Source organism: Lynx canadensis, chromosome A2 (assembly GCF_007474595.2).
Source record: "Lynx canadensis isolate LIC74 chromosome A2, mLynCan4.pri.v2, whole genome shotgun sequence".
NCBI lineage: Eukaryota > Metazoa > Chordata > Mammalia > Carnivora > Felidae > Lynx > Lynx canadensis.
In genome coordinates this window covers 7,185,766-7,210,183 of record NC_044304.2, presented here as the reverse complement: position 1 = coordinate 7,210,183, position 24,418 = coordinate 7,185,766, and the positions used below count along the sequence as shown (strand labels likewise).

The window sequence follows — 24,418 nt, the reverse complement described above, 5'->3', positions numbered from 1 at the left end:
AGAGTTACACACTCACACACGCACGCTTGATCTCCTCCCGTATGGACCAGTCTTTATGACCCGCCCCTCTCCTTGGGACCAGGCAGGGGGCCACACATGCCCTCCCCGTGGTTTGCCTGCAGAGCTCCCTTACCTCCTGGCACATCTGAGGGGCCTGCCCCTCCCTCCTGAGCTGGGGGTCCCAGGGTAACGAGTTTCCAAGCCAGAGCTGAGAAAACAGCGCAGACACCTTCTCTGCCCCCGGAGTGGGCGGTATTTTTCCACAGACACTGGGAAAGAATAATAATAGGCATTGGGAGATCTCTGTATTGGCTGAGAACCTTCCCCGTCTTGCCAGCCGCAGCTTGGAAGGGGAGCCCGGAGGGGAGAAGGCAAATCCAGAGAGACCCCCGTTCTCCCCACCCGCATGTCCTCCCAATGCCACGGGAGACCCTCTCCTTCCCCTCACGGTCCACCCACTCCTCCTTTCGACTACTTAAATATTCCGAGGCAGGAAGCTCATGAATATTTATAGGGGCCTGGCAGTGAGAGAGATAAAAAAAAAAAAAAAACATTCGGAATTTATGAACCAAGATCCGTCTATAAATAACAGGCCTGTGGCTGATGGGGTTCTTCCCTCACCCACCAATTTCCTTTAAGTTCAGTTCCAACCCCAGCCAAGCCTCCCAGAGCTACCCCTCCACACACGCACGCACACCGCCTGGCTATGGGTGCACAAATCTCCATCCTCCAGGACGCCGTCACACACACATACACAGCAAGGACGCAGACGCGCGTTTGCACCTGCCTGCGGTCTGGCCCACTGCCCCCCTTCCACACACAGACACTCACATGCAAAATCTGCTTGAACACGTCCGGGGCAGCCTCCTGTGTTCACATTCAGGCAGATACAGCCCCTCGGGCTCAGACCAGCACACACAGTCGCACACACCATAGAAACGCCCACGCTCCCGGCTCCTGGGCTTCCCATGGCTTCCCTCTGGGCCTTGGTTTCCTCGTCTGCGTAAGGGGAACACTGAGAGTCACTGCCTCCTAGGGTGGCCGTGTGGAATTTAAAAAGCTCACAAGCCAAATACCAAGTACCTGTTGTGTGTAAGGTGCTATTGTAGGTGCGGGCGACACAGCAGTGAACAAAAACAGATCAAAATCATCCCTGCCTGGCATTCTGGAGGGAAGAACGATGGCACACGAAATCAGCGCACAGATGAGGTAGTGTGTCAGAAGTTGGTAAGGTAGAGAGGGGGTGGGTAATGCTGAGACACTTAGAGTTTTGACTGGTGGGGGAGCCGTCCGGGAAGGGCTCTGGAAACAATGACATTTGAGTAAAGATTTGGAGGAGGCGGAAGGACATTCCAAAGGAATAGCCAGTTTTGAGACTTGAGATAGAAGAAGCGGGCTTGAGGTGTCGCAGGAACAGGGAGGAGACTCCTGTGACTGGAGCAGAGGGAGGGAGGGGGAGAGAGGGGTAGGGGGACAGGGCAGGGAGGGGACGGGCCCTGTGGACAGTGGTGAGGATTTGGGCTTTTACTCAGGGGAGGTGGGAGCCATGGAGGGTTCTGAACAGAGGAAGCATATGGCCTGACTCAGCTGCTCACAGACACCTTCTGGCTGCTGTGGAGCGAGGGTGGCCGCAGGGGGACCAAGGCAGAGGCGACTGCCCTGGGGAGATGAGATGGGGAGAAGGGAGAAGGGAGTAGATTCTGACTGTAAAGCTGTAAGAGAAAGAGGTAATTAAAGCTGTCTCTAAGTGAATGCATTCAATAATTTGTTCTTTAATTCCAGAAATGTTTATTGGGCACGTACTATGTCCCAGGCACTGTTCTGGTTGGAGAACACAGCGATAAACATCCCTGCCCTTGGGGAGCTGACGGTATCTTGGGGGAGACACGCAAGAAACAAGATACATTTTAATGTAGGATCAAGGGGTAGTACATTTTATGTGCAAATTGTAGCAGAGCGAGCCTTGCAGAGCGATGGGGGCTGCACATGGAGATTGGCTGTACTGGGCAGGATTCGGGATGCATTTCGAAGCGAGAGCCGCTCTCAGGATTGGCAGGCGGATTGCATGTGTAGGTGGCAATGACAGAACTTAGTGCCTGGGTGTGAATATGAGCTTGCAAGGGACACCCACGTAAATGCCCTCTTACGTTGAATGCTCATTGTTTGCCCCGTCTTAGGTTGGGTTCCTGAGAAGCAGAACCTGAGACGGGAGTTTGGAGCATATGATTAATTGTGAGTGGAGGGTGAGGAGAGCAGGAGCGGGCAGGGGATGGGGGTCTCCGGTACCTTCCAGGCTCGACCTGCTCCATGGGGGCGGAGGTCCCTCTGGAATATAAATTGGACCACTGTATCAGTTCCGTTTTGGCTGCTCCGGGGGGTAGGGAACCCCTCCCATGCCTCTCCAGGGTGTGGTGACTCCCAAAAGCCAAGGGCAGGTCTCCAGAAAAGGTCACAGGTGCTAGCTGGGAGCTCCCACTCAGCATATGCAGGGTGGGTGTGCCCAGTGAGGAGATCTGGGCAGAGGCCCAAGAACATCTCCTGTACCCCCAAGGCTCCAACGAACAGGGTCACAGGAGCACCAGCCATTTATGCCAATCATAGTGCGGATGTCTGTTCTCAGCTCTCTCAGGATGAAAATCAGGCCAACTTGGCACTGGGGCTCCCCTGATACAGCTGAGATCCTTTCTGGATTCATGAACTGCTGGAGACTCAGCCTTCTGCTTCCCGGACTTGCCTGGGAATTGCAGAAGGGAACTGAGAAGAAGAGACGCTGCCCCGAAACAGGTCGGAATAGCTCGTTTAATTCCCCCCACAGTCCTCTCGAAAGACGCTGCTATTGTACCCACTTTGCAGATGTGGAAGCGGATGCGCAGAGAAGTTAAGTCACTTGCCCAAGGCCTCACAGCTAGCAAGCGGAGGAGCCAGGATTTGAACTCAGGCTTTTAGGCTCTGAGGTTTGTGTGCTTCCAAGCTACACTCAACTGCCTTAGGCCCCGTGACTCCTTCAAAACCCAGAGCCCTCGTATCCATCCTGGGAAGGAAGGAGGAGAAGGGAGGTGAGCCCGAGAGAATGGAATAGAAGGTGTGAGCGGAGTGGAGGAGAAAGAGGTCCCATGGGAGACTCGGAGTATGCAGGAGGCATTTGTTCGTCCGTTCGTTCATTCATTCATTCATTCATTCACCTCCTGATGAGGCCTGCCTACTCTGTTCAGCTTGTGCTGGTATTGGGGCCACAGTAGGAAAGTAGACCAGCCCTGCCCTTACGGAGCGCACCGCCTAATAGGACACAGACACACCCACCCGGGCAAGGAAAGGTATAAAGTATAGGAACCTTTTGAGAGGGAAGGGGTAGGGAACGATGGAGGCACACACAGGAGGGGTCCCTGATCTGTCTTCAGGGACAGAGAAGCTTCCTGGAGGTGGTGATGTTTGCTCTCAGCCTTGAAAGATGCACAGAGTTTGGAGAGTCGTAGGGTCACCTGTTGGAGAGTAGAAACACCAGCATCTGTATAACCCCACAGACCTGGGTTTGCGGTTCTAGCTCCACCACCTAATACATAAAGAAGCAGCATTGCCAAAAACAAAAGAAATTGTAGAAATATTTATTGAGCACTTACTCTGTGCCAAGTGCTGTTCTAGGCACCGGGGACATGGTAGTGACCAAGATACGAGGTGTTTGTACTTGTATGTTTGCTTCCTCGTGGAAAGGAGCCATACCAGCCGACAAATTATATATAGCATGGTGTCTGCCATGAGAAGTGCCAGACAGGGAGATGAGGACCGAAAAGGGCTTCTTTAAGGAGGTAATCAGGGAGTGCTTCCCTGAGGTGGTGACTTTTAAACTTGGCTCTTAACTATGGACAAGGAGGATTCAGCATTATCACTGTTCCTTCAGACTTACTGTGGGGCATGAAATGGGACAGTTGACTTAGGCAAGTGCTCTGTAAGTTTGTAGCTTGGTAGTTAAGACAACTTTAGGGAGAGGCAGCATGGGGCCGTAGTCCTGTGGGCTTGTTATTTACCTGGTGTCCCTTGGATCTGCTCCTTGCCCTTCCTTTGTTCTCTGTATTGCGGGACAGTTGACCCCTGAAAACTACATCTCCCAAGTTCCCTTGCTCACTGGCTTCCTGTTGGGTTCAGCCAATGGGAGGCTGTGGTGGCAGTTGGAGGTGGGAGGAAGAGAGAAGCCAGAGGATTTCTCCCCCTGTTTCTTTGCTTCAGGTGGTGGCTTTGTCTCGTCCCTGGGTCCAGCTCCCGGCTGCCATCCACTCAGGCAACCACAATTCCTGCTTGGTGGTCCCTGCTCCTGGGCTCTGGTAACACCCCTCCTCCTTTTGCCCTTGCTAACCCTGAAGTTTCTTGCATTTACTCTTTTTTATATCATTTCGCTTTCCCCACTTCCTCTTTCAGCCTTCCTGGCTCCTCTGTATCACACTTGCCCTATTGTATTCCCTCCATGGAACCATCTAGCGTGGCCTCTGTTCCACAGCAGTCTCTGCCACTTGACTCTTCCTCCCCAACCTTCAGTTTATAACAGCCTGACACCACACAGCTGTTGTGAGATGAATGGGGACAATACTCTCAGTAGCTGAGCCTACACGGTCCCCACTGTGTAGGGTTTGAAGCTGTGCACACGGGCACTCATTTACGTCAACAATCCGACGAGGTGGGTGCTACTGTTAGCCCTGTTTTACAGATGGGGAAACTGAGGCACGGTGAGGTTCAAGTCACTTGCTCAGGGTCACATGGCTAGGAAGTGGCACGAGGGGGGGTCCCTCATGCAAGCATTATGCATGTAGAGTGCTTGGCACACAGGCAGTGCCTGGCAAGGCTGATGACAATAATAATCATTACATGTGGAGCTGGTCTCTGGTTAGTACCGAGGCTGGAGGTGATGCTGGAATGCCACCTGGGATGGACACCACAATGCATGCTGATTGAAGGCTCTTCTGGGACTGGCCACCTGGCAGAACAATCTTCAGGATCCTGCTGGCTCTCGTCCCAGACCTGGAAGAGAAGGGGCAAAGGGCCTCTCTCCGGCAGCTTTGGCTGGGAGCAGCTGCTCGACGCTTAGCTGGGATCGATTTCCCTTCAAGTGGCCCATTCTCGCTAACAAAGGGCTCCGGTGACCCCGGTGGCTGTCGCTGCCCCCTCCCCTCTGAGAGGGGGACGTGTCTCCCGGCTAGAGCTGTTTTCTGTCTTTGAGATTCATTTCTTTGAAAGCCCTGGAAAACTCACAACGATGGGCCACGTCAGCCTTCCGATGTGCTCATCTGGTGGATTTCTCTGCCTCTCTGTCTTGCTCTGGCCGGTCCATCCTCCATGATGTTCCTGACCAGATCCTTTCCCTACTCACACATGGTCATGGGCTGAACCGTGTTCCTCCCCCCAGACTCTCTCTCCTCTGCCCCCCTGTCTCCTGTGGCTGCCGTCATTGGCCAGGCTCCATTGAATGCTGGAGGGCAGGGGATTCTGGGAGGTGAGGGCTGGAGAGGTTAGCCTCCCAGAGCACAGAGAGGAAGGAGGAGTGGGGCGAGAGGATCCGGAGAGACCAGCAGAACACCCAGCTCACCTCCCGCCTCCCAACTTGAGCTTCGGCACCTCATTGAACAAGTTTCAAGTGTGCCGCGCGTCTTCCTACCGGAGTGGAACTGACACGAGGGTGGGGATCTTTGTCCCATTTGCTGCTGTGTCTCCAGTGCCTACAGCGTGCTCAGCACATAGCAGGTGCTCAGTAAATACTGGTGGGATGCACAGTTGCTCTCTCCCCTCCGGGTCTTTGCCCACACTGTTCCCTCTGCCTGGAACCCCCTCACTCACCCTGCGGAATCCTGCCCATTCATACTATTTAGCTTTGGCTTCTTCCGGAAGGCTGTCCCTGAACCCTCAAACCGGGCTCCATAGCCAACCAGCCTCTGCCTACAGCACCCTGTACTGCCCCCAGCATGGCACTCGCCAAACTGTTTTATAATCGCCCCTTCACTTGTCTCTCACATATTTTAGCTCACTTACCCCTCAAAACACCAACATTGTCATCACCTCCCTCCCCTTTGAGAGATAGACAGACTGAGGCTCAGAGGGGGTAAGTAACTTGCCCAAGGTAACACAGGGCCAGGATTTAAATGCAGACTGTCTGGTCCCCAGATGCTGAGCTGCCTTTTTGTGTTCCCTGTCAGCACCTATTCGTTTATTTTTATTCTATGATCAATTTTATTGCACTCGTGTATTACATTGCCTGTGTTAAGCCATTCGAATATATTAACAACAATCTCAATAACATCACTACCATTCTTTTCTTTTAAGTTTATTTTGAGAGAGAGAGAGAGAGAGAGAAAGAGAAGGCAGGGGAGGGGCAGAGAGAGAGGGAGAGAATCCCAAGCAGGCTCCACACTGCCAGCACAGAGCCTGATGAGGGGCTTGAACTCACGAGCCGTGAGATCATGACCTGAGCCCAAACCAAGAGTCAGATGCTTAACCGACTGAGATGCCCAGGTGCCCACATCACTGCTATTCTTAACCCCATATTACAGATGGGGAAATGGAAGCTCGGGGTGGTTGAGTCACGTGCCCAAGGTCACGCAACAAAGCTGGAACTTCTACTCAAGTGACTGGCTCCAGAGTCAGAGCCTTCAACGACTGTGTTCTGTGGCCTCACTTTGGCTGGAGGAATCGAATGCCTTTGCGACTCACTTCTTTGAAACCCCGGAATGTGTGTCAGAGATGCAACCAAATGACAAAGGGTCTGAACCCCGCATTAACTTGCCGCCTGCAGGGACATACACGGAGCCCGTGGAACTGGGTTTTCAGGCGGTCCCGGCACTTGGCTGCCCCTGTGAGTTATTAGCTGGCAGGTTGGTCCCTTGTCACCTCCCGGCCACGCTCTCCAGCCTTCAAGGTTTCCTCCCTCCAGCCCCCACCTGGGAGCCTCGCAGCAAACACCTCCATTTTGTGCAGGGGCGTCCCTGGCGGTGGCATGAAATGTCTCAGCCAGCCACGGAAGATAAATTTCCCCCACGACGACCTTTTCCACGCGCCGACGGATTGATTTCAGAAATCCATCCCCGGCCAATATGCCGAGCCCCAGCCCCCGCCGCGGGCGCTGGTGGCTGCAAATTTATGCCCAGTCCAGAAATTGAATTCCTGTAAGTCGAGGGAAGTGTCGGAAAAGCTCACCCAGGCTCATTTTTACTTCTGACAAACTTCAGGCGAGAGATTAAACCCCAGCCAGTGTCTTCCAGCAGCAGGGGCTGTGGTGGCGGGGAAATGACCTCGATGGGGGCATTTTTCTCCCATCCCTGCTTTCAGCTTGCCCTGCCAGGGCTGAGGAATAAAAAGCAGTCAGACCCCCAGGCCTGGGCAGTTAAAGGGAATTCCCATCTCTGCCCTGCTAATGTTAGAAGAGGGGCATGCTCTGTGTACCCGAAGGCAGGCCCCTGGGTCCCCATGGCAAATATTGAACTGTTCAGAGGGATGGGAAAGAAAGCTTCTAATTCGTCTCCATCACCAGCCAGCCTCCTGCACCAGCTCCTGAGGCTGGCTCAGTCTCGGCAACTTTGTGAGCTGTTTTTTTTTTTTTTTTTTTAATGTTTCTCCATTTACTTTTGAGAGAGAGAGACAGGGCGTGAGAGGGGGAGGGATACAGAGAGAAAGGAAGACACAGAATCTGAAGCAGGCTCCAGGCTCCGAACTGTCAGCACAGAGCCCGACGTAAAGCTCGAACTCACGGAACCGTGAGATCATGATCTGAGCTGAAGTCAGCCGCTTAACTGACTGAGCCACCTAGCCACCTGTGAGATTCTAATTAAGCTTCCTGGGCCTGGGACCGAGAGGACATCAAAGTGTGGATGATTCGCCCCAACCCCCACCCTGCCCCTGCCAGAGACCCAAAAGCCAGGGAGGGAGAAGCAGAGAAATCGAGTGACAGATCTGGGAAGGAAGAAACCCATCCTGCTATAAAGATCTCTCTCACTTGCCTTGAAAAACGAGACATCTGATGCAAATGTAGCCGCTTCTATTTGGTACAAAACCCCCTAAATATTAAAGAAATAGATCCTTGATGTCTACAAAGAAAGGATCAAAAAGGAACCCTTCTGAAGAGAGAAGAGCTTTTATTTCACTCTGAACTTTTCTACATCTAGCCTCTGGCAGGGATGCCTACAGAACACGGGGTGTGGGAGAATAAAGAAATGATTGCCATTCATGTATTCATTCATTTAGGAAGTGTCTGTGAAGCAGCTACTGTGTGCCAGGCATCGGGCTGTGTGCCAGGAAACCACAGGGAGAAATCAGGACCCGGTTTCTGCCCTTCAAAGCACAGGGGCATGTGCAAAGTCCTTGACCACTAGTCCTCAAAACTGGCAAGGTCCTGAGAAACAGCGAAAGACCGAGAAACTATCACAGAACGGAGGAGATGAAGGAGCTGTGATAACTAAATACAACGTGAGACTCTGGGCCAGAAAAAGGACATGAGTGGAAAGACTAGGGAAATCCGATAAAGCCTGGAGTTTAGTTGTAGTGACGCACCAGGGTTGTTTCCTTCGTTGTGACAGGTGTACCGTGGGTATGTAAAAGGTTAGCATCGGAGGGAATTGGGTGGGTGGCGGGCATATGGAAGCTGTCTGTCCTATCTTCACAACTTTGCTGTCAATCTAACATTATTCCAAAATTAAAAAAAAAATTAAAAATAAGTCAGCAGGGGACATGGAACTATTCTAGAACATTGCTGGTTCTGTGGGTTGATATAAAAGGTCCTACCGACTGGGCACACACTATATGCCAGGCACTGTGGTTGACTCTTGACATGTACTAACTCCTTGTCCTGATGACAACTGTGTGAGGCCTGGCTTTTATGATCACAGTGTTTAGATGAGAAAGCAGAGAGGTTAAGGAAGGCACAGAAGGATTGGGCTACTTGCCCCAAGCCACACAAAAAGGAACAGATCAGAATTTGGACTGAAGCAGCCTGTGTTGTAAAACTCTATGGCTGCCTGTATTAACATGTACTAACTGTATTACATGTATTAACTGAGCAGCTATTATTCTCTTCAGTGTCTGACTAAAGAAACAAATCTTTGAGGGATTTTATGGATTTTAATATGGGGAATTGTTTACAAACATGGTGCAAGAGATACGAAACTAAACAAGGGATGGAGATGAAACCCAGAGATTAACAACAGCAGACAGCCTCTATCCCCTAGGACTTGACATCAAGTAGAAAAGGTGATACAAACAGAGCTTGGGAGTGGAACTGTTGGCGGAAGCTTAAGCCACAGAGGAGATGTAGCTATGGCTATAACACAGGAGGCAGCAAGGGGGAAAATACCCCTGCTTATCCCTTTGTCCCGCCCTCAGATCATCCATGAATTCCTTCCATTGGCTGCATCTTCCTGGAAGCCAGAGGGCAAGGCAGTGTGGGAAATGTAGTTCCCAACCATACAGAGCGGGGGCAGTCATCAAGCAGCTTACGCTTAAGTGTGTTTGTGTGTGTGTGCGCGCGCACGTGCGTGCACTCAAGGGTCAGAGGACATTTTTAATCTCCATTTTACAAATGACAGAGGCCAAGTGATCTGCTTAAGAACTCACAAAAACTCAGGGGAGGCTGAGAATTCATCCAGGCTTGACGGGGCAGGACTAGTGACTAGCTTTATATGGAGGGCACCTGGAGCTATGCAGGGTTCAATGTGGAGGTGACCTGTTGAAAGCCAGCTCTGGCTTCTCTGGGGAGAATGGATCAGAGGTATAAGTCTTGAGGCCAAGCTTCTATGGAGGGAGAGACTTTTCTTCCCTGAGCATAGTGACTAAGCAAGTATTTGAGAGTCTGAGAGGCCAGCATCCAGATGCGAGCTTGGATACTTACCAGCCCTGTGAGTTTGGACATCTGACTTTCCTCTCTGTGCCTCAGTTGTTCCATCTGTAAAATGGATCTGGTGTTGGTGCCTACCTCATTGCATGAGGGGAGGCTATAAGGACTTCATTTTTGTAAAGCAGCTTAGACGAATGTCTTAGTCTGTCCGGGCTGTATAACACAGGTAGTATAGATGCGGGGCTTAAGCAACCAACAGTTACTTGTCCCAGCTCTGGAGGCTGGGAAGTCCATCAAGGTGCCGGCGGATTCGGTGTCTGATGAGAGCCAGATTCCTGGCTCATAGACAGCATCTTCACGTGGTGGGAGGGATAAGGGAGCTCTCTGGGGTCTCTTATCAGGGCACCGATCTCCCTCCCATAGGGCTCACCTTCAAATACCTTCACACTGGGGGTTAGGTTTCAACATATGAATTTTGGGGAGACAGAGAGACGTTCAGCCCATAGCAAAGGGCACGCTCTACAAGAGTTAAATAAACTAGGAAACCTCAGTGGCTGCTCCTCTCCTTCATCCATTCCACGATTTAAATCCCATCTCTCGGGGCGCCTGGGTGGCGCAGTCGGTTGAGCGTCCGACTTCAGCCAGGTCACGATCTCGCGGTCCGTGAGTTCAAGCCCCGCGTCAGGCTCTGGGCTGATGGCTCGGAGCCTGGAGCCTGTTTCCGATTCTGTGTCTCCCTCTCTCTCTGCCCCTCCCCCGTTCATGCTCTGTCTCTCTCTGTCCCCAAAATAAATAAACGTTGAAAAAAAAAATTAAAAAAAAAAATAAATAAAAAAAATAAATCCCATCTCTCTACAGCCAGCATCCAAATGCACATCTCAGACCAGACTCTTGATTGCCACCCCCCCATCTGCCCCTCCCCCTGCCACAGACCCCCTTCTCCAGCCTTCTCCATCTCAGTAAATGACACCCCCACCACCCACCCTGTTGTTCGGCTCCCCCATTTTCCTTCCACCCTCAGCAAATCCTGTGAGCTCTGACTTGTCTGTCCCCATGACATCTACCCTGGGGAAAGCTCTCATCATGGCTCTCATCATGGCAGCAAGTTCAAAGGCCCTGGGGTGATAAAGACTCAGGAGTCATTGAGGATCTGAAAGGAGGCCTGTGAAACTCAGCAGGCTTAGGAGGGAGTTGGTTCCCTCCCAGAAAGCTCTCTTCAACGAGGGTGTTCTTGAGTGTTGGGGTGGGGTGGAAGGGACTTACAGTTTCTCAAAGCAAGCTTCTCTGATGACCGGCATGACCCTTGTATGAGAACTTGTAGCCTTGATGCAAACCTCTGTCCATAAGCCCTACTTTTAGGACTGTCTGCAGGGATTCATGGTGGTTCCAGCACAGTCTGGGCCACACTCGGAGGGAAGGGGCTGAGTTTGTAAATACTTGCACAATGCAAGCCTTCCTTGGACTTGAGTGGGGGAGGTCAGTCGAACGGAGAGACCTGTGTCTCTTCCTGTATTTCCCAAGAAAGTCTATGCCATTGATTATTGGTCCACACTGGCACTGTGATGGCAGAGCCCAAGACGTCCTGGAACATAAGTCCTGGCTTGACAGGGGCTCCAGGGGTGCTGAGGGCCTCCTGCCAAGGCTTGGGGGCCTTCCGAGGGTAAGAGGTTGTGCTGTGCTGCCGGCTTGGATAGCCTCTCAGGACAAGGCGGGCTAACTGCATTGAGAGTGAGTGAATGAATGAATGAGCTCATAGTCACCACCAGCCACAGGCTGTCACCGGCAAAGCCCCAGCTGCTTAGGCTGCGGAGACCCAGTTGGCATAGGTGAGCTGATAATGTCCTTAACACCTGTCACGCTTATCACTCAGGGGGGGCATTTGCCCAATACCTCGGGGTCTGACAGGAGCAGTCTGCTATTATCTCAAGCCCTCCAAAGGGACGTGGCCCCTGTCATGGCTCAGACGTGGCAGACAGGCATGTCCCTGGTTATTCATCACGGCCCTTCTGCCATCGCGGCCGTCAGGGAGAAGCCATGCCTGCTTCTGAGCCTGCCCGGTGTCTCTCTCCAGCCTGACATCACAAGATCCCTGATCCCTCCCTAGGACAGACGGAAGCTAGTTTGGTGGCAGAAGGGGGAATGGATGGTGGACCTATCAAGAAGTTTGCTCTCTGTCCCGCTGGCCAACCACTGTCCGATTATCCAATGAACATTCAGTGTGGCAGGCCCGGGGGATGCAGTGGATGACAAAGCAGACAGAATTCCCCACCCCCATGCTGGTTCCCGTGCAGGGGCAGAGGCAGGCTTTGGGCTAGTGGTCACGCCCGTGAGGTCCTAATGGCCATCGGGCTCCGGCCCTGAAGGAGGACTGAGAAGGTGCGACGTGGAGGTATAGACCGTGGAGTCAGATGGCCTGCGTTTGAAGCCCAGGACGGTACAAGAGACTGTGACGCTCTGGGGAAGAGATTTGAACCCTCTGCCCCAGTTTCTTCCCCTTACCAAAGGCAGAGAACGGCAGTGCCTGCTGGTCACCTACTTACAAAGTCCTTAGAACGATGCTTGACATAGAGTAAGAAGCAGAAATGTTAGGGAAAGCCAGCCCAGGATGCCTTGAGAGGTGGGTGACATGGGGCAGGGACAGCGAGACTGCTTTTGGAAGAGACATTTATGCGACAGCCCCAGGAACGGGAAGAGTTAGCCCGGCTGTGAGATGGGGCAAGAGTGTTGATGGCAGAGGGTCCCGCCAGGGCGAAGGCCTGGAGGCGGGAAAAGCAGGGTGTTCGGGCAAGACCAGAGGACGGGCCAGAGACAACGGCCGTGTCACCTTGTTGCTTGCTGGCGTAGGAGATGCTCCAGGACAGGGGGCCGACTGAGCCACATGGGGACGAGGACGGGGCAAGTGTCTCTGCCCATCTTCCATGGGGCTCACTCCTCTCCAACATCGGCCTTTCAACTCTTCACCATCCTGCAGCCTCCGCCCCAGCTCCACGGGACTCTCCCGGGTTCTTCCGGATCATCTCGGTTCAGTGCCTGCATCAAGGTCAGACCATTTTGACTTCAGGAAGCTAGCGAATTGGCTTTAGAGTCATGAGGGTAATAATAATAAGGGCAAACACATAGCACTTACTACGTGCCGATGACTGTTGCCAGTTGCTCGCACAAAAAGCATTAATCCATTCACGCTTCCCACGAGCCCTGTGAGGTAGGTACAATTACCGTGTCCATTTTCCAGATGAGGAACCTTTAACAGAGGTTAAATGACTTGCCCAGGCCAGACAACAAGCGAGTGGCCAAGTCAGGACGTAGACCCAGGCAGCCTGACCCCCGGACTCTGCGGTCAACCACCGGGCTCTTCTCTACCATCCGAGTGGGAGTCAGAAACAGCCAAAGGAAATGAGTTGTTTCTGGATAAGTTTTGTTTTGTCTTGTTTTTTTAAGATTTTATATTTTTTTAAGTAATCTCTACACCCAACACGGGGCTCGAACTCACAACCCCGAGATCAAAAGTTGCATGCTCCATGGACTGAGCCAGCCGGGCGCCCCTGTCGTGAGGTTTTTTAACTGGAAAAATATGCAGTGTGATATTAGTTTCAGGTGCGCAACAAAGCGATCTGATGATTCTATACATTATGCAATGCTCACCCCGAGAAGTGTAGTCCCCATCTGTCCCCGTCCAACGTTGTTACAATATATTGACTACATTCCCTGTGCTGTACTTTTCATCCCTGTGACTTATTTATTTTAAAACCGCAAGTTTGTGCCTCTTAATCCCTTCACCTATTTTGCCCACCCCCCCTTCCCCCCCCCCCGCTCCTCCCCAGTGTAAGAATGTTGTCTGGAAAGATCCTGGTGCCATCACAGGGACTCCTTTTTGGGAGGATCGTGGGTGAGATCCTTGCCTGTTCTTGGGACCGAAAATAGTTAAGCTCGCTGCTAAGCAGCTGGTGTGCTTTTGTTTCAGGACACTGGGAACCGCATAAATGACCAGCTTTTCCTTTTTGAGCTGGCTGCTAAGGAACCTAGAGCCAAATTTATGGCTTGACCATATGCTGGCTGTTCGGGTTTTAAAGGGATGAGTTTTTCTTAGCCTAATTTTTGGCTCTGTCTACCTCCCCACTTTTCTCTTTCTTCCTCGTCTCCGTTGCAAAAAAAAAAGGGGGGGGTGGGGGGGGAGGAGGTTGAAAAATCTTTCCAAGACCAATATGTGCTCACTGTAGGAAACTTAGAAGATAAAGTCAATCTGAAGATGACGATAAAAATCCCCGCTGATCTCCTCTTTTCATGGCTGCATAGTATTCCCTCCTGCGCATACACCTTACGTTTTGAAATCAAGCCCCCTGCCGTCAAAGAACTGCAGGGAGAAAATTCTAGGTGTCCAATTTTGAACAGCGCTTTAATGAGCATCGTTGCAGCAGTCATGTGCTTGTCCACACGGTTTCCCTGGGCCCAATTCTTAGACTCGGATTGGCTGGGTTAAATACACAAGGAGAAACCTGGAGGCTGTCGCTCTGGGTTGGCAGACGGCCCTCCAGAAACATCTAATTCCTACTCTCCTATCTAATTGGAGCTATCGTGTGGTGGTTTACGTACCCTCGTAAACCACTTGCAGTCCCTCTCTGGAACAAGGCAGGGTACAAATAAATATATGTGCCCCAAGCCACTTCTGCCTCCTGATTAAATTACCCGGCCTCAAATGCAATAATATCCTTGTCTTATTAAGAGGCAGCCGCTAGCTCTGTTCCTGTTGGGTAAACCCCGGTAGCCAGTGCTCCACGGATGGCTGGCCCGGGATCCTGCAAGCGATCCTTCTGCCCCTGGAAGAGCCAGGAATTGTTTTTGAACCAGGACGTAAGTGGCAGAGCCGTAGGCCGCGATGATGAGCCAGGGTGTGACAGCGAGAGGAATTTTTTCCTGCGTGTCAATCCTGGACCTGTCACGGGGGACTGCTGCTTTAATTGGGGCGCAGCATCCTTGGTGAAAGTATTTGAAAAAATCGCAGCCAGAAAAGACGATTTGAGAAGCGGCTACTTGAGCGCATAGCTTACCCGCTTAGAGCCCATTAGCAGGAATATTAAACTCAGCACCAGCAGCTCGGCCAAGAGAGCAGCTGGCTTCTCCAGTACATTTGCCCCCGCAGTGGTGAGACAGGCCGCCTGACTGGAGGTTTCTGTACCTGGACGGTTCCTGGGCTCGCACACCTGCTGTTATAAGCATTTTTCTTAGGGCAGGCCCTTCTCTACCCCTACGACTGTGCCCTCCACAAGTTCATGACCGAGGTTCTGAGCTAAACCCAGTCTGAGAGAGCTGGCATGCGGACTCTCAAACAAGGAGCCTTCCAGGACTCCAGTGGGTCCCGGGGACATGAACTTGACTGCGTATTTGAACTTGAACCCGCCAGGCAAAAGTCCGGGTCTCTTATGTGCGGAGATTTGGCAGCCGAGCCTCAGGCATTTAATTACATTGCTGCAGAGAACATTTCAGCGAGGTGCGTCCAGCGCAGACAATTATTTTAGGAAAGCCGTGGAGGCCTTCCCTCCTTGCCACTTAAATCTTGCTTCTCTTTTAGAATTCAATATTTCATATGTTGAGAGAAAATGGCTTGTTTGCTTCAAAGGACACACTAGGAATTGCAGAAAGGAGATGTTAATTATGTTGAACCGGCTGCTTTGTCTCTGCACAAATGAGAATCTTAGGAGGGGGGTGTGGTCCAAAAGGCTTGGGGATCAGAGCCAGGGGAACATGGATGGGGGTGCTTAGTCTCAAGTTCTTCCTTCCTTCCTTCCTTCCTTCCTTCCTTCCTTCCTTCCTTCCCTCCTTTTCTTGTTTCATTGTAAAGAACTAGACTTGTCATGAAAGGAGACAAGGCTAGTTTCACATTCTCCTGGAACCAAGGGACAAGGTGTTCTTGGACCGCCCTTCCGGTCCTAGGTCAGGCTCCCTGCAGAAGCAGAGCTGGTGGGGAGGAGTTGAGCGTTAAGTATCCACCTGGGGGGTGATACTGGGAGGAACCAGTAGGAGAAGTGAGCCGGGAAGTGAAGGACTCCCGTGCAGGGTGAGCTAAGGAACAGGGTGTCCCCGTGGGCACCTGGGACACAGCCCTGGAAAGTTGCCTGCGGCATGCATCTCAGAGCTCTCCTACGGGACAGGCCAGAGGGCTACTGGTCTCTACCACTGGCTCCTACGTGTGGCCTCGTTGGGGACTGCTGGGTGGGAGGGGCTTGCCCAGTGCAAAGGCAGAGCAGGCTGGGACTTACATACAGAGGAAGCCTTTGCAGTGGGGGATTCTGGTGTTTCTGTAGTTAAGGCCTGGGAGGCTTGAGTGTTGGCTTCCCGCCCCCACCCCCCGCAATCATACCTGCATGCAAGGAAGGCTGGGTGACTTCACTGCTCCATGGGGGAGGCGTGGACTGTTAAAAAGGGGGATTCCCCCCAGGGGCGCCTGGGTGGCTCAGTCGCTTAAGCATCTGACTTTGGCTCAGGTCATGATCTCGTAGTTCATGGGTTCGAGCCCCGCGTCGGGCTCTGTGCTGACAGCTCGGAGCCTGGAGCCCGCTTCGGATTCTGTGTCTCCCTCTCTCTCTGCCCCTCCCCTGCCTGCTCTCTGTCTCTCTCTTAAAAAATAAATTAACATTTAAAAAATTTAAAACTAAATAAACATTCAAAAAGGGGGACCCCCCCCAACTTCAAAAAGCGTGTACATAAATAAGGCACAAAGAATATCTAATTACAATCATTTCAGATGGCGTTTATGAATGGCTTACTTTTCTTATAAATTAGTGGGGGAGTCAGGCTCATCTGTACAATTACATCAGTCGCTCACTTTACAATAAGCTTTAAAAAAACAAAAAGCCTTCACTGAGTGGGAGAGAAAAAGGTGGGCTATTAGCTGGTGTCTCCAAGATTGCTCGTAACTCACGGTCTGGCTTATCTCTGCTACGGCTCGTGGGAACAGCTTCTGTGGGGCGATCAGTTAACCGCTGTCCAAATGAACAATTATTGTGAGGCTTTGTTTCTCTGTAAAACACTGGGGTTTTATGAGGACTTTTTCCAGGTATGTAGGAACGCATCCTGGATAGGACCACAGTCTTTCATTTCCCACCTCTCCGGCTACCACCCATCCTTGTTCGCCGGGACCGATGCAGTGTCATTTGCCCTGGTCTGCTGCCCTGGCCCCCCGTCTGTCCCCAGCAACCGCCCCCCCCCCCAACCACCTGTGTCTGTGAACACCTGAGTCAGGTGACATCCCTCCTCGTTCAGAACCCTCTGTGGCTCCCACCTCACTCAGAGGAAAAACCAAAGTCTTCCCCGCCAACCCACAGGTCCTGAAGATGCGGTCCTGCCCCCTCCCTGCTCTCACCCCCCTACTCACCACCTTTCGCACTCTGCTTCAGCCACGCCAGCCTTTTCCGTGTGCCCCGAACATACCAGGCGTGGCCGTGCCTCAGGGCCTTTGCACTTGTTCTTATCTCTGCCTGGAACCTCCTTCCTGAGATATCTGCATAGCTCATCCCTCACCGGCTTCAGGTCTTGACTCAAATGACACATTGTTGGAGCCACCCTGACGTTGCAGATTCCCTGTATGGCACTCATCACCCTTTAAATATTTGGCATTTACTTGCCTATTTCTGTCTTTGTCTAATGTAAGCTCCTAGAAGAGCTTTTGTGTTTGGGCATTTTGTTTACTGCTGTGTTTTCAGTATCCAGAATGGAGCCTGACACACAGTAGGAGCTTAACAAGTGTTTGGTCGAACAAAGGAGACCGTACTTCCCTGATGAAAACAAAAAGATTGGGGCTTGTGACTAAGTCTGGTATGTTCTGGTGAAACTCCAGGGGGCCTGATCTGGGGGCCACCATGTTCCATCCTGTGATCACTCACTTCTTTTCGAACGCTGTTGCTCAAACACGTCCGGATATTGATTTGAATTTGTGGTGTCAAAAGTGTCCCCTGTCCTTTCGTTTTCCCCTGGCTCACTCTGAATGTCCCTTCTCTGAGGTACCTCCTCTGAAATCCCAGCCTGACAAAGACCCCCGTTACTCCCTGCACTTTCTTTGGAGCATTGACTGCAGTGAATGGTTCCAGAAGTATCCGTGCATTTTCACGTTTGATGTCTGTTTCCTCCATCCATGGACAATGGGCCAGATATGTTTTCTTTACCCCTCTTTTCCTAGCCCTATCCCAGACCCTATGCCAGGCATAAAATAGGCACTCACTAGGTATTTTCTAATAAGTGTAGAACATTTTGTAGTTCCCTGAAGCACATTAGCATTTCAAAGGCTCTGATAAGTCCTGCACCAAAGGAACACCTTTCACGGAGCAACGCACAAATTTATTTGATCACTGAGCACGCCTGGAAAGATTGCTAGTGTTCTGAAGGAGCATTATGAGCATCATAAATTGACCTGAAATTTATTTTTTTTTTCCGTTTTAAAAAAAATTTTTTTGAACGTTTTTTTATTTTGTTTTTGAGACACAGAGAGAGAGAGAGAGACAGAGCAGGAGCGGGGGAGGGGCAAGAGAGAGAGGGAACACCAAATCCGAAGCAGGCTCCAGGCTCTGAGCTGTCAGCACAGAACCCGACGTGGGGCTTGAACTCAGAAACTGCGAGATCACGACCTGAGCTTGAAGTCAGACGCTTAGCCGACTGAGCCACCCAGGCGCCCCGACCTGAAGTTTAATTTAGGAGTCTGAAGTGATGCCTTCTATTCAAGGGCTTGGAAGTCTCTGTGAGGATTCTGTCGCCCTCTCGCCATTACCTTATCTGGGCTTCTCGGGAGCAGGGGTGGAGGGTGGGGATGACAACAGTATACCCAGAGTCCGTGTGTCACAGTGGGCTGGGAAAGCAGAGAGGGAGCTCCAGGTTTGGGGATCAGTACAAGTGGGTCTGCGTCCCGCTGACGGTTATGGAGGCAGTGCTGTGTGTGTGCGAACACGTGTGCGAGGATGAATTCCTGTCTTGTGGAAGGGCTCGAATCCCACAACTCCTTGCCGCGTTCCTGAACCGGCCCCCCCCCCCCCCATACCTGTCTCATCATCTGGCAAATGGGTTTCCTTGAGGAGGGATTGAGATCACATGCACCAGGCGCTCAGCACGTGGTCCAGCACATTCCGGGGCATCTGTCGTTTCCCTGGGTCCCCTTTCTCCCCCAGCATGGGCCGGGGGAATCCCCTATCGGGCTCCTGCTGTCTGACCCCCCGACTTCCCTGCAGACCCTCTTCCAGAGCCCCGAGGAGGGCTGGCAGCTCTACACCTCGGCCCAGGCGCCCGACGGGAAATGCATCTGCACGGCCGTGATCCCCGCGCAGAGCACCTGCTCCCGCGATGGCCGGAGCCGGGAGCTGCGGCAGCTGATGGGGAAGGTAAGAGCAGACCGTGAAAAGCGCTCGGGTCCCACCCTGCCCTCGGCCCCCGTCCGGGTCAGCCGGGGCCAGATCCAGCCATCCAGATTGTTCAGAGCTGGTGGATAACCCGGCTGCCCTCCAGGTGGGTGTTTTCTTCTTTGGAGGCGAAGCTGAGCGTTGTGTGGGGAGGCAGCATCCGAGTCACCAGACTCGCCTGCTAAAAAAGTGTCTTGTGTGTCCCTTGGGGGGGGGGTCTCACCCTCCAACCCCAAGAGGTTTATGTAAGATTCCATCCCCTTGTGATTGGGGCTGATATAAAACAGTCCCCATTCAACCTCCCCACCCCCAGGATGCTCTGATGCCCTTTAGGGACTGACTGCTGTCCCTTGATAGTGTCCAGCTGAACTGCTCACTAGTCAGCTCCGATGTCAGTGTTGAAAGGGACCAGCTACCTCTCGTCATCACCCTATAGACGAGGAAGCTGAGGGTTTCGTAGAGAACGGAAGAGACCCTGGTCAGCACTGGAGTCTCCCGGCCACTAACCCTGCAGGATCCTGGCCCTGCCCGCGACACCGGAACTGCCCTCCCCGCCAGTTTGGGACATCCGTGTGGTATCCCCTGATTGTTGACAATGGCTCTAAAAACGTTCTGTGGCGTCGGGGTGGGCGTCAGGCCGTTAGGTTTCTGAGACCTTCCGAGTGTCATGTGAACAAGGGGTTCAGGAGAGTGTGTGTTGTGACAAGCAGCCAGGATCGTCTCTGAGTTCACCTTAGGCAGGGAGAAGTGGGAGCTGGGGGTCCTCACTCTGGGTTAGGAGAGGCTGGGGCAGGGGAAGCTGGAAAGTACTTGCTGAGCGTCTAGTTTAGGCCAGCGCCGGGCCCCGCTGATTTAGCTGTGGACAAGCTAGACGCGGGGCCTGCCTGTGAGGACCCCACCTGAAGGAGGCAGAGGGCTGGAGCTTCGAGTGTGTGAGAGGAAAGGGGGCTGGTGGCCGCAGTGGGAGGACATGACGAGGAGGCAGGTGAGGAGGGGGGACCAGCCCGCAGGGCCTGCGGGGGAGGGTGATCCCGTGTTCCTTTCGCAAAGCTCCCTCTGGCTGCCGTGTGAAGAACTGACTGCTGGGGGCCACAGCGCAAGCCGGGAGCCGGGGAGGCAGGGAGGCAGGGGAGAGAGGTGGGAGCTGACGGATCGCCTGGGCGTGTCATTGGGAGGTTGCCGGTAAGAGCAGGGGAGGCGGTTGGCTGGGTGTTTGGCCTCTGGCTCCGTCAGGCCCGGTCTGTGGCATCTCAGGGGGGCGGGGAGGGCAGGAGTCTGGCTCTCCCTAACCCTCCCAAGCTCCTAGGTCCAGAACGTCTCCCAGTCCATGGAGGTCCTTGAGCTGCGGACGTACCGTGACCTCCAGTACGTGCGCAGCATGGAGACCCTCATGCGAAGCCTGGACGCACGACTCCGGGCGGCCGATGGGTCCCTCTCGGCCAAGAGCTTCCAGGTGGGTCCTTCTGGGTCAGCTCAGGAGCCGAGGAAAGAATTGGGATCAGCGCCCATTACTTCTGAGAGTAGTCATGTCTGAGGAGGACCAAGGGTAGGCTGGGATCTAGGGTCTAGTAGGGACCAAATGTCAAGAGCCAGGGGTGCATCAAAGATAAGGGGTGAGGGGGCGCCTGGGTGGCTCAGTCGGTTAAGTGTCCGACTCTCGGCTCAGGACGTGATCTCGTTTTGTGAGTTCGAGCCCCGCATCGGGCTCTGTGCTGATGGCGTGGAGCCTTCTTGGGATTCTCTCTCTTTTCCTCTCTGTCGCTCCCCTGCTCATGCATGTGAGCTCTCTCTCTCTCTCTCTCTCTCTCTCTCTCTCAAAAATAAATAAATAAATAAAATAAGGTGTGAAGCTATGGGTCAAAGGTTGGGGTCGGGCCTGGGTCAAAGGTCAGGGGCTAGGATCAGTGAGGGTTCCATGTTGGCGGGCAGGAACTGAAGGACAGGATGTCGGAGCTGCTGCCCCTGAGCTCAGTCCTGGAGCAGTACAAGGCGGACACGCGGACCATCGTGCGCCTGCGGGAGGAAGTGCGGAATCTCTCCAGCAGCCTTGCTGCCATCCAGGAGGAGATGGGCGCCTACGGCTACGAGGACTTGCAGCGGCGGGTGATGGCCCTGGAGGCCAGGCTCCATGCCTGCGCCCAGAAGCTGGGTATGCCTTGACCCTTGACTTTGACCCCTGACTTGCACGCCCAACCCTAATGCCACCCGTGTGCCCAGAAGCTGGACACGGTTTTGACCTCCAACTTCTGAACTTTGACCTTTGACTTCCCTACCCAAGGCCCAAAATAGACCCAGAAACTGGAAACGGCCCTGACTCTTGACTTCCAGTCTCTAACCTTCAACCTGACTCCGTCTTGGGACCAGATTTCTGGATCCTCCCTCAGCCCTGGTCCCAGCTCTTCCCGGTTTGATCGAACCGCACCGTCCTTGCCCTGCCTCTTCCCATTCTCCACCCTCATCGGCCCTGTTCCTGCCTCCCAGGCTGTGGGAAGCTGACTGGGGTCAGTAACCCTATCACCGTTCGGGCCATGGGATCCCGCTTCGGCTCCTGGATGACCGACACGATGGCCCCCAGTGCGGACAGCCGGGTGAGTGACTGTGCCCGCCCCAGGGGTCAGAGCCTGGGAGACAGCCTGTGACCACCAACAGGTGCCCAGCAATTCCACACCAATTCTTCTCTTGTAGCCTCGAGTGTCGTAAGCTCTCCGGGGCCCTTGACCCTCCCCTTGACTGTCTCGTAGCCACCAGGTGACCAAGGGCCTTCCAGCCCTGAAAATCGCCAAGTCTGTTGACCTTTGGACTTCTGGTGGCCCCCGTGGTCACGACTGCCCATCACCTCTGACCCATTAACCGGAACCATCCATTAACTGCCCTGGTGACTGGTACTGCTCACGAGGTGGCCACTGAGTGTCCCGGATGAGAGGTGGTGAACAGCCAGTGCCTCACGATGATCACTGGCCTCCCAGGGATTATGGAGGTCCAACCGAGGGGTTAGGAGGTTGGGATGGGGAATCACACTTGGATGTGCATCCCGCTGCCACCAATTCTTAGAGGGCCTTGGGCAGGTTCCTTAAGGTCTCTGAGCCTCGATTTCCTTATCTTCAAAATGGTCGTGATGCCGTTGGCATTAAGGGTTTTAAAGTGCTTATTAGCCCAGCAGTCTGCCCCAGGGAGGGCCATCTCGTGGCTACAGGGGTTGCCCACCGCCAGTGAGCGCAACTGACCTCATCACCCGAGGGCTGTCTGGTAACCGCTCACCGTCCCGTCTCCGATGACCGGTGAATTCGTGGGCCCCGAGAGTCACCAGGGGCTGCAACTTCCCCTGATCCTTAGGTAGCAAACACCATCCACTCGGTGTCTGTCTTAAGACCGGTGGCGGGTCCCGACCGAACGATCCCGCTCCTGGGGCTCTGAGGGGTCACGAAGGGTCACCCCACGGCTGACTGATGATCCCGAACGACCGTGGGTGGTTCCCGTGTGGTTGCCGGGGCCTTCGGGTCCCTGGCGGTGGTCCCGCAGCGACCAGCGGCTCTCTCGTAGGTCTGGTACATGGATGGCTACTACAAGGGCCGGCGGGTCCTGGAGTTCCGCACTCTGGGAGACTTCATCAAAGGCCAGAACTTTATCCAGCACCTGCTGCCCCAGCCGTGGGCGGGCACGGGCCACGTGGTATACAACGGCTCCCTGTTCTACAACAAGTACCAGAGCAACGTGGTGGTCAAGTACCACTTCCGCTCGCGCTCCGTGCTGGTGCAGAGGAGCCTCCCGGGGGCCGGCTACAACAACACCTTCCCCTACTCCTGGGGCGGCTTCTCGGACATGGACTTCATGGTGGACGAGAGCGGGCTCTGGGCCGTCTACACCACCAACCAGAACGCGGGCAACATCGTGGTCAGCCGGCTGGACCCGCACACCCTCGAGGTCGTGCGGTCCTGGGACACCGGCTACCCCAAGCGCAGCGCTGGCGAGGCCTTCATGATCTGTGGCGTGCTCTACGTGACCAACTCCCACCTGGCCGGGGCCAAGGTCTACTTCGCCTACTTCACCAACACGTCCAGTTACGAGTACACGGACGTGCCCTTCCACAACCAGTACTCCCACATCTCCATGCTGGATTACAACCCCCGGGAGCGGGCCCTCTACACCTGGAACAACGGCCACCAGGTGCTCTACAACGTCACCCTCTTCCACGTCATCAGCACCGCCGGGGACCCCTAGGGGCCGCGGCGGCTCAGGCTGCCACACGAGGGCCGGGGCCCTTCTACCCCACCCGTGTCCCTTACTCTTTGTCTCCGTCCTGCCCTCGCTCTCCCCTGTCCCGTACGTTTTTTTCCTCTCCCTCCCATTTGGCCGGGCTTTCGTTCTCTGCCTCCCCGTTTCTCTTAGTGCATTCTGTCTGTGTCTTTTCTCCTTTGTTGGTCTCGAATTTTGATCCTTCACTCTTTCTGCCTTTTTATTAGTGTCCGTCTCTTTTCATTGATCTGACTCTCCAGTTCTTTCCCTGTCTGCCTCTCTGTCTCTCTCTTCCTTCTTCCCCTCCCTCCTTGTTTCCCACTCCTTCCCCACTCCCTCACTCCATGCCCCGCCTCCCTGCCCCCCACTAAGAGTTGAGTGCATGGATCGGTTTCTTTTTTTATTTACACTCGTTCTTTCCGGGTTGCTGGAATAAACGGGACCTTTGACATTTGATGCTTTCGTTGCTCTGTGTGTCCAGACGGGGCAGAGGAGGCCAGGTGGAGGGAGGCTCAGCCCGAGCCTGGAGACCCATCCCAGCTGGGCCCCCCTGTGTCCCATGCCACAAGCTGTCCCAAGCCCAGCCTCGGGGTGCGGCAGGAGGGGGGCACGGCTGGGCGAGCCCTTTGGGAAGATGGGCGAAGAGACCCCCATCCAAAGTTGCTTTGTTCAAAAACAATTTGTTTCAAAGCAATTTGATTCAAACAACCGAGAATTCTATCACAAAGATGAAAACAGGCCTCAGATGAATATTCTCCATCACTGGTTTTGCATCACTGAGCCATCTGGCAACTTTTTAAATGTGTGTGTGTGTGTGTGTGTGTGTGTGTGTGTGAGAGAGAGAGAGAGAGAGAGAGAGAGAGATTTTTTTTTTTAACAATTTGGCTGCTTTTAAGAATTTGGGTATGAGAGAGCGGGACACAATAGTATTTTTCCTTTTCTCTTTTTGCTTTGTGATTTCAAAATCATTTTACATGAGTTGCACCTGTTCCTAGTTCACTGAAAA

General features: G+C 53.4%; 1 protein-coding gene across 2 annotated transcripts in view; it reads left to right on the top strand.

Moving 5' to 3' along the window:
* The window catches only part of OLFM2 (olfactomedin 2), a 61,029-nt gene extending 37,441 nt beyond the window's left edge, over window positions 1-23,588 (top strand). For both annotated transcript variants that reach the window (XM_030299881.1, XM_030299873.1), the window contains exons 2-6: window positions 19,012-19,161; window positions 20,486-20,632; window positions 21,109-21,328; window positions 21,661-21,767; window positions 22,720-23,588. In XM_030299881.1, coding sequence (XP_030155741.1) covers window positions 19,153-19,161; window positions 20,486-20,632; window positions 21,109-21,328; window positions 21,661-21,767; window positions 22,720-23,397 — 1,161 coding nt within the window. In that variant the 5' untranslated portion in view covers window positions 19,012-19,152 and the 3' untranslated portion in view covers window positions 23,398-23,588. The remainder of the gene's footprint in view (window positions 1-19,011; window positions 19,162-20,485; window positions 20,633-21,108; window positions 21,329-21,660; window positions 21,768-22,719) is intronic.
* Window positions 23,589-24,418: the final 830 nt, after the last annotated feature.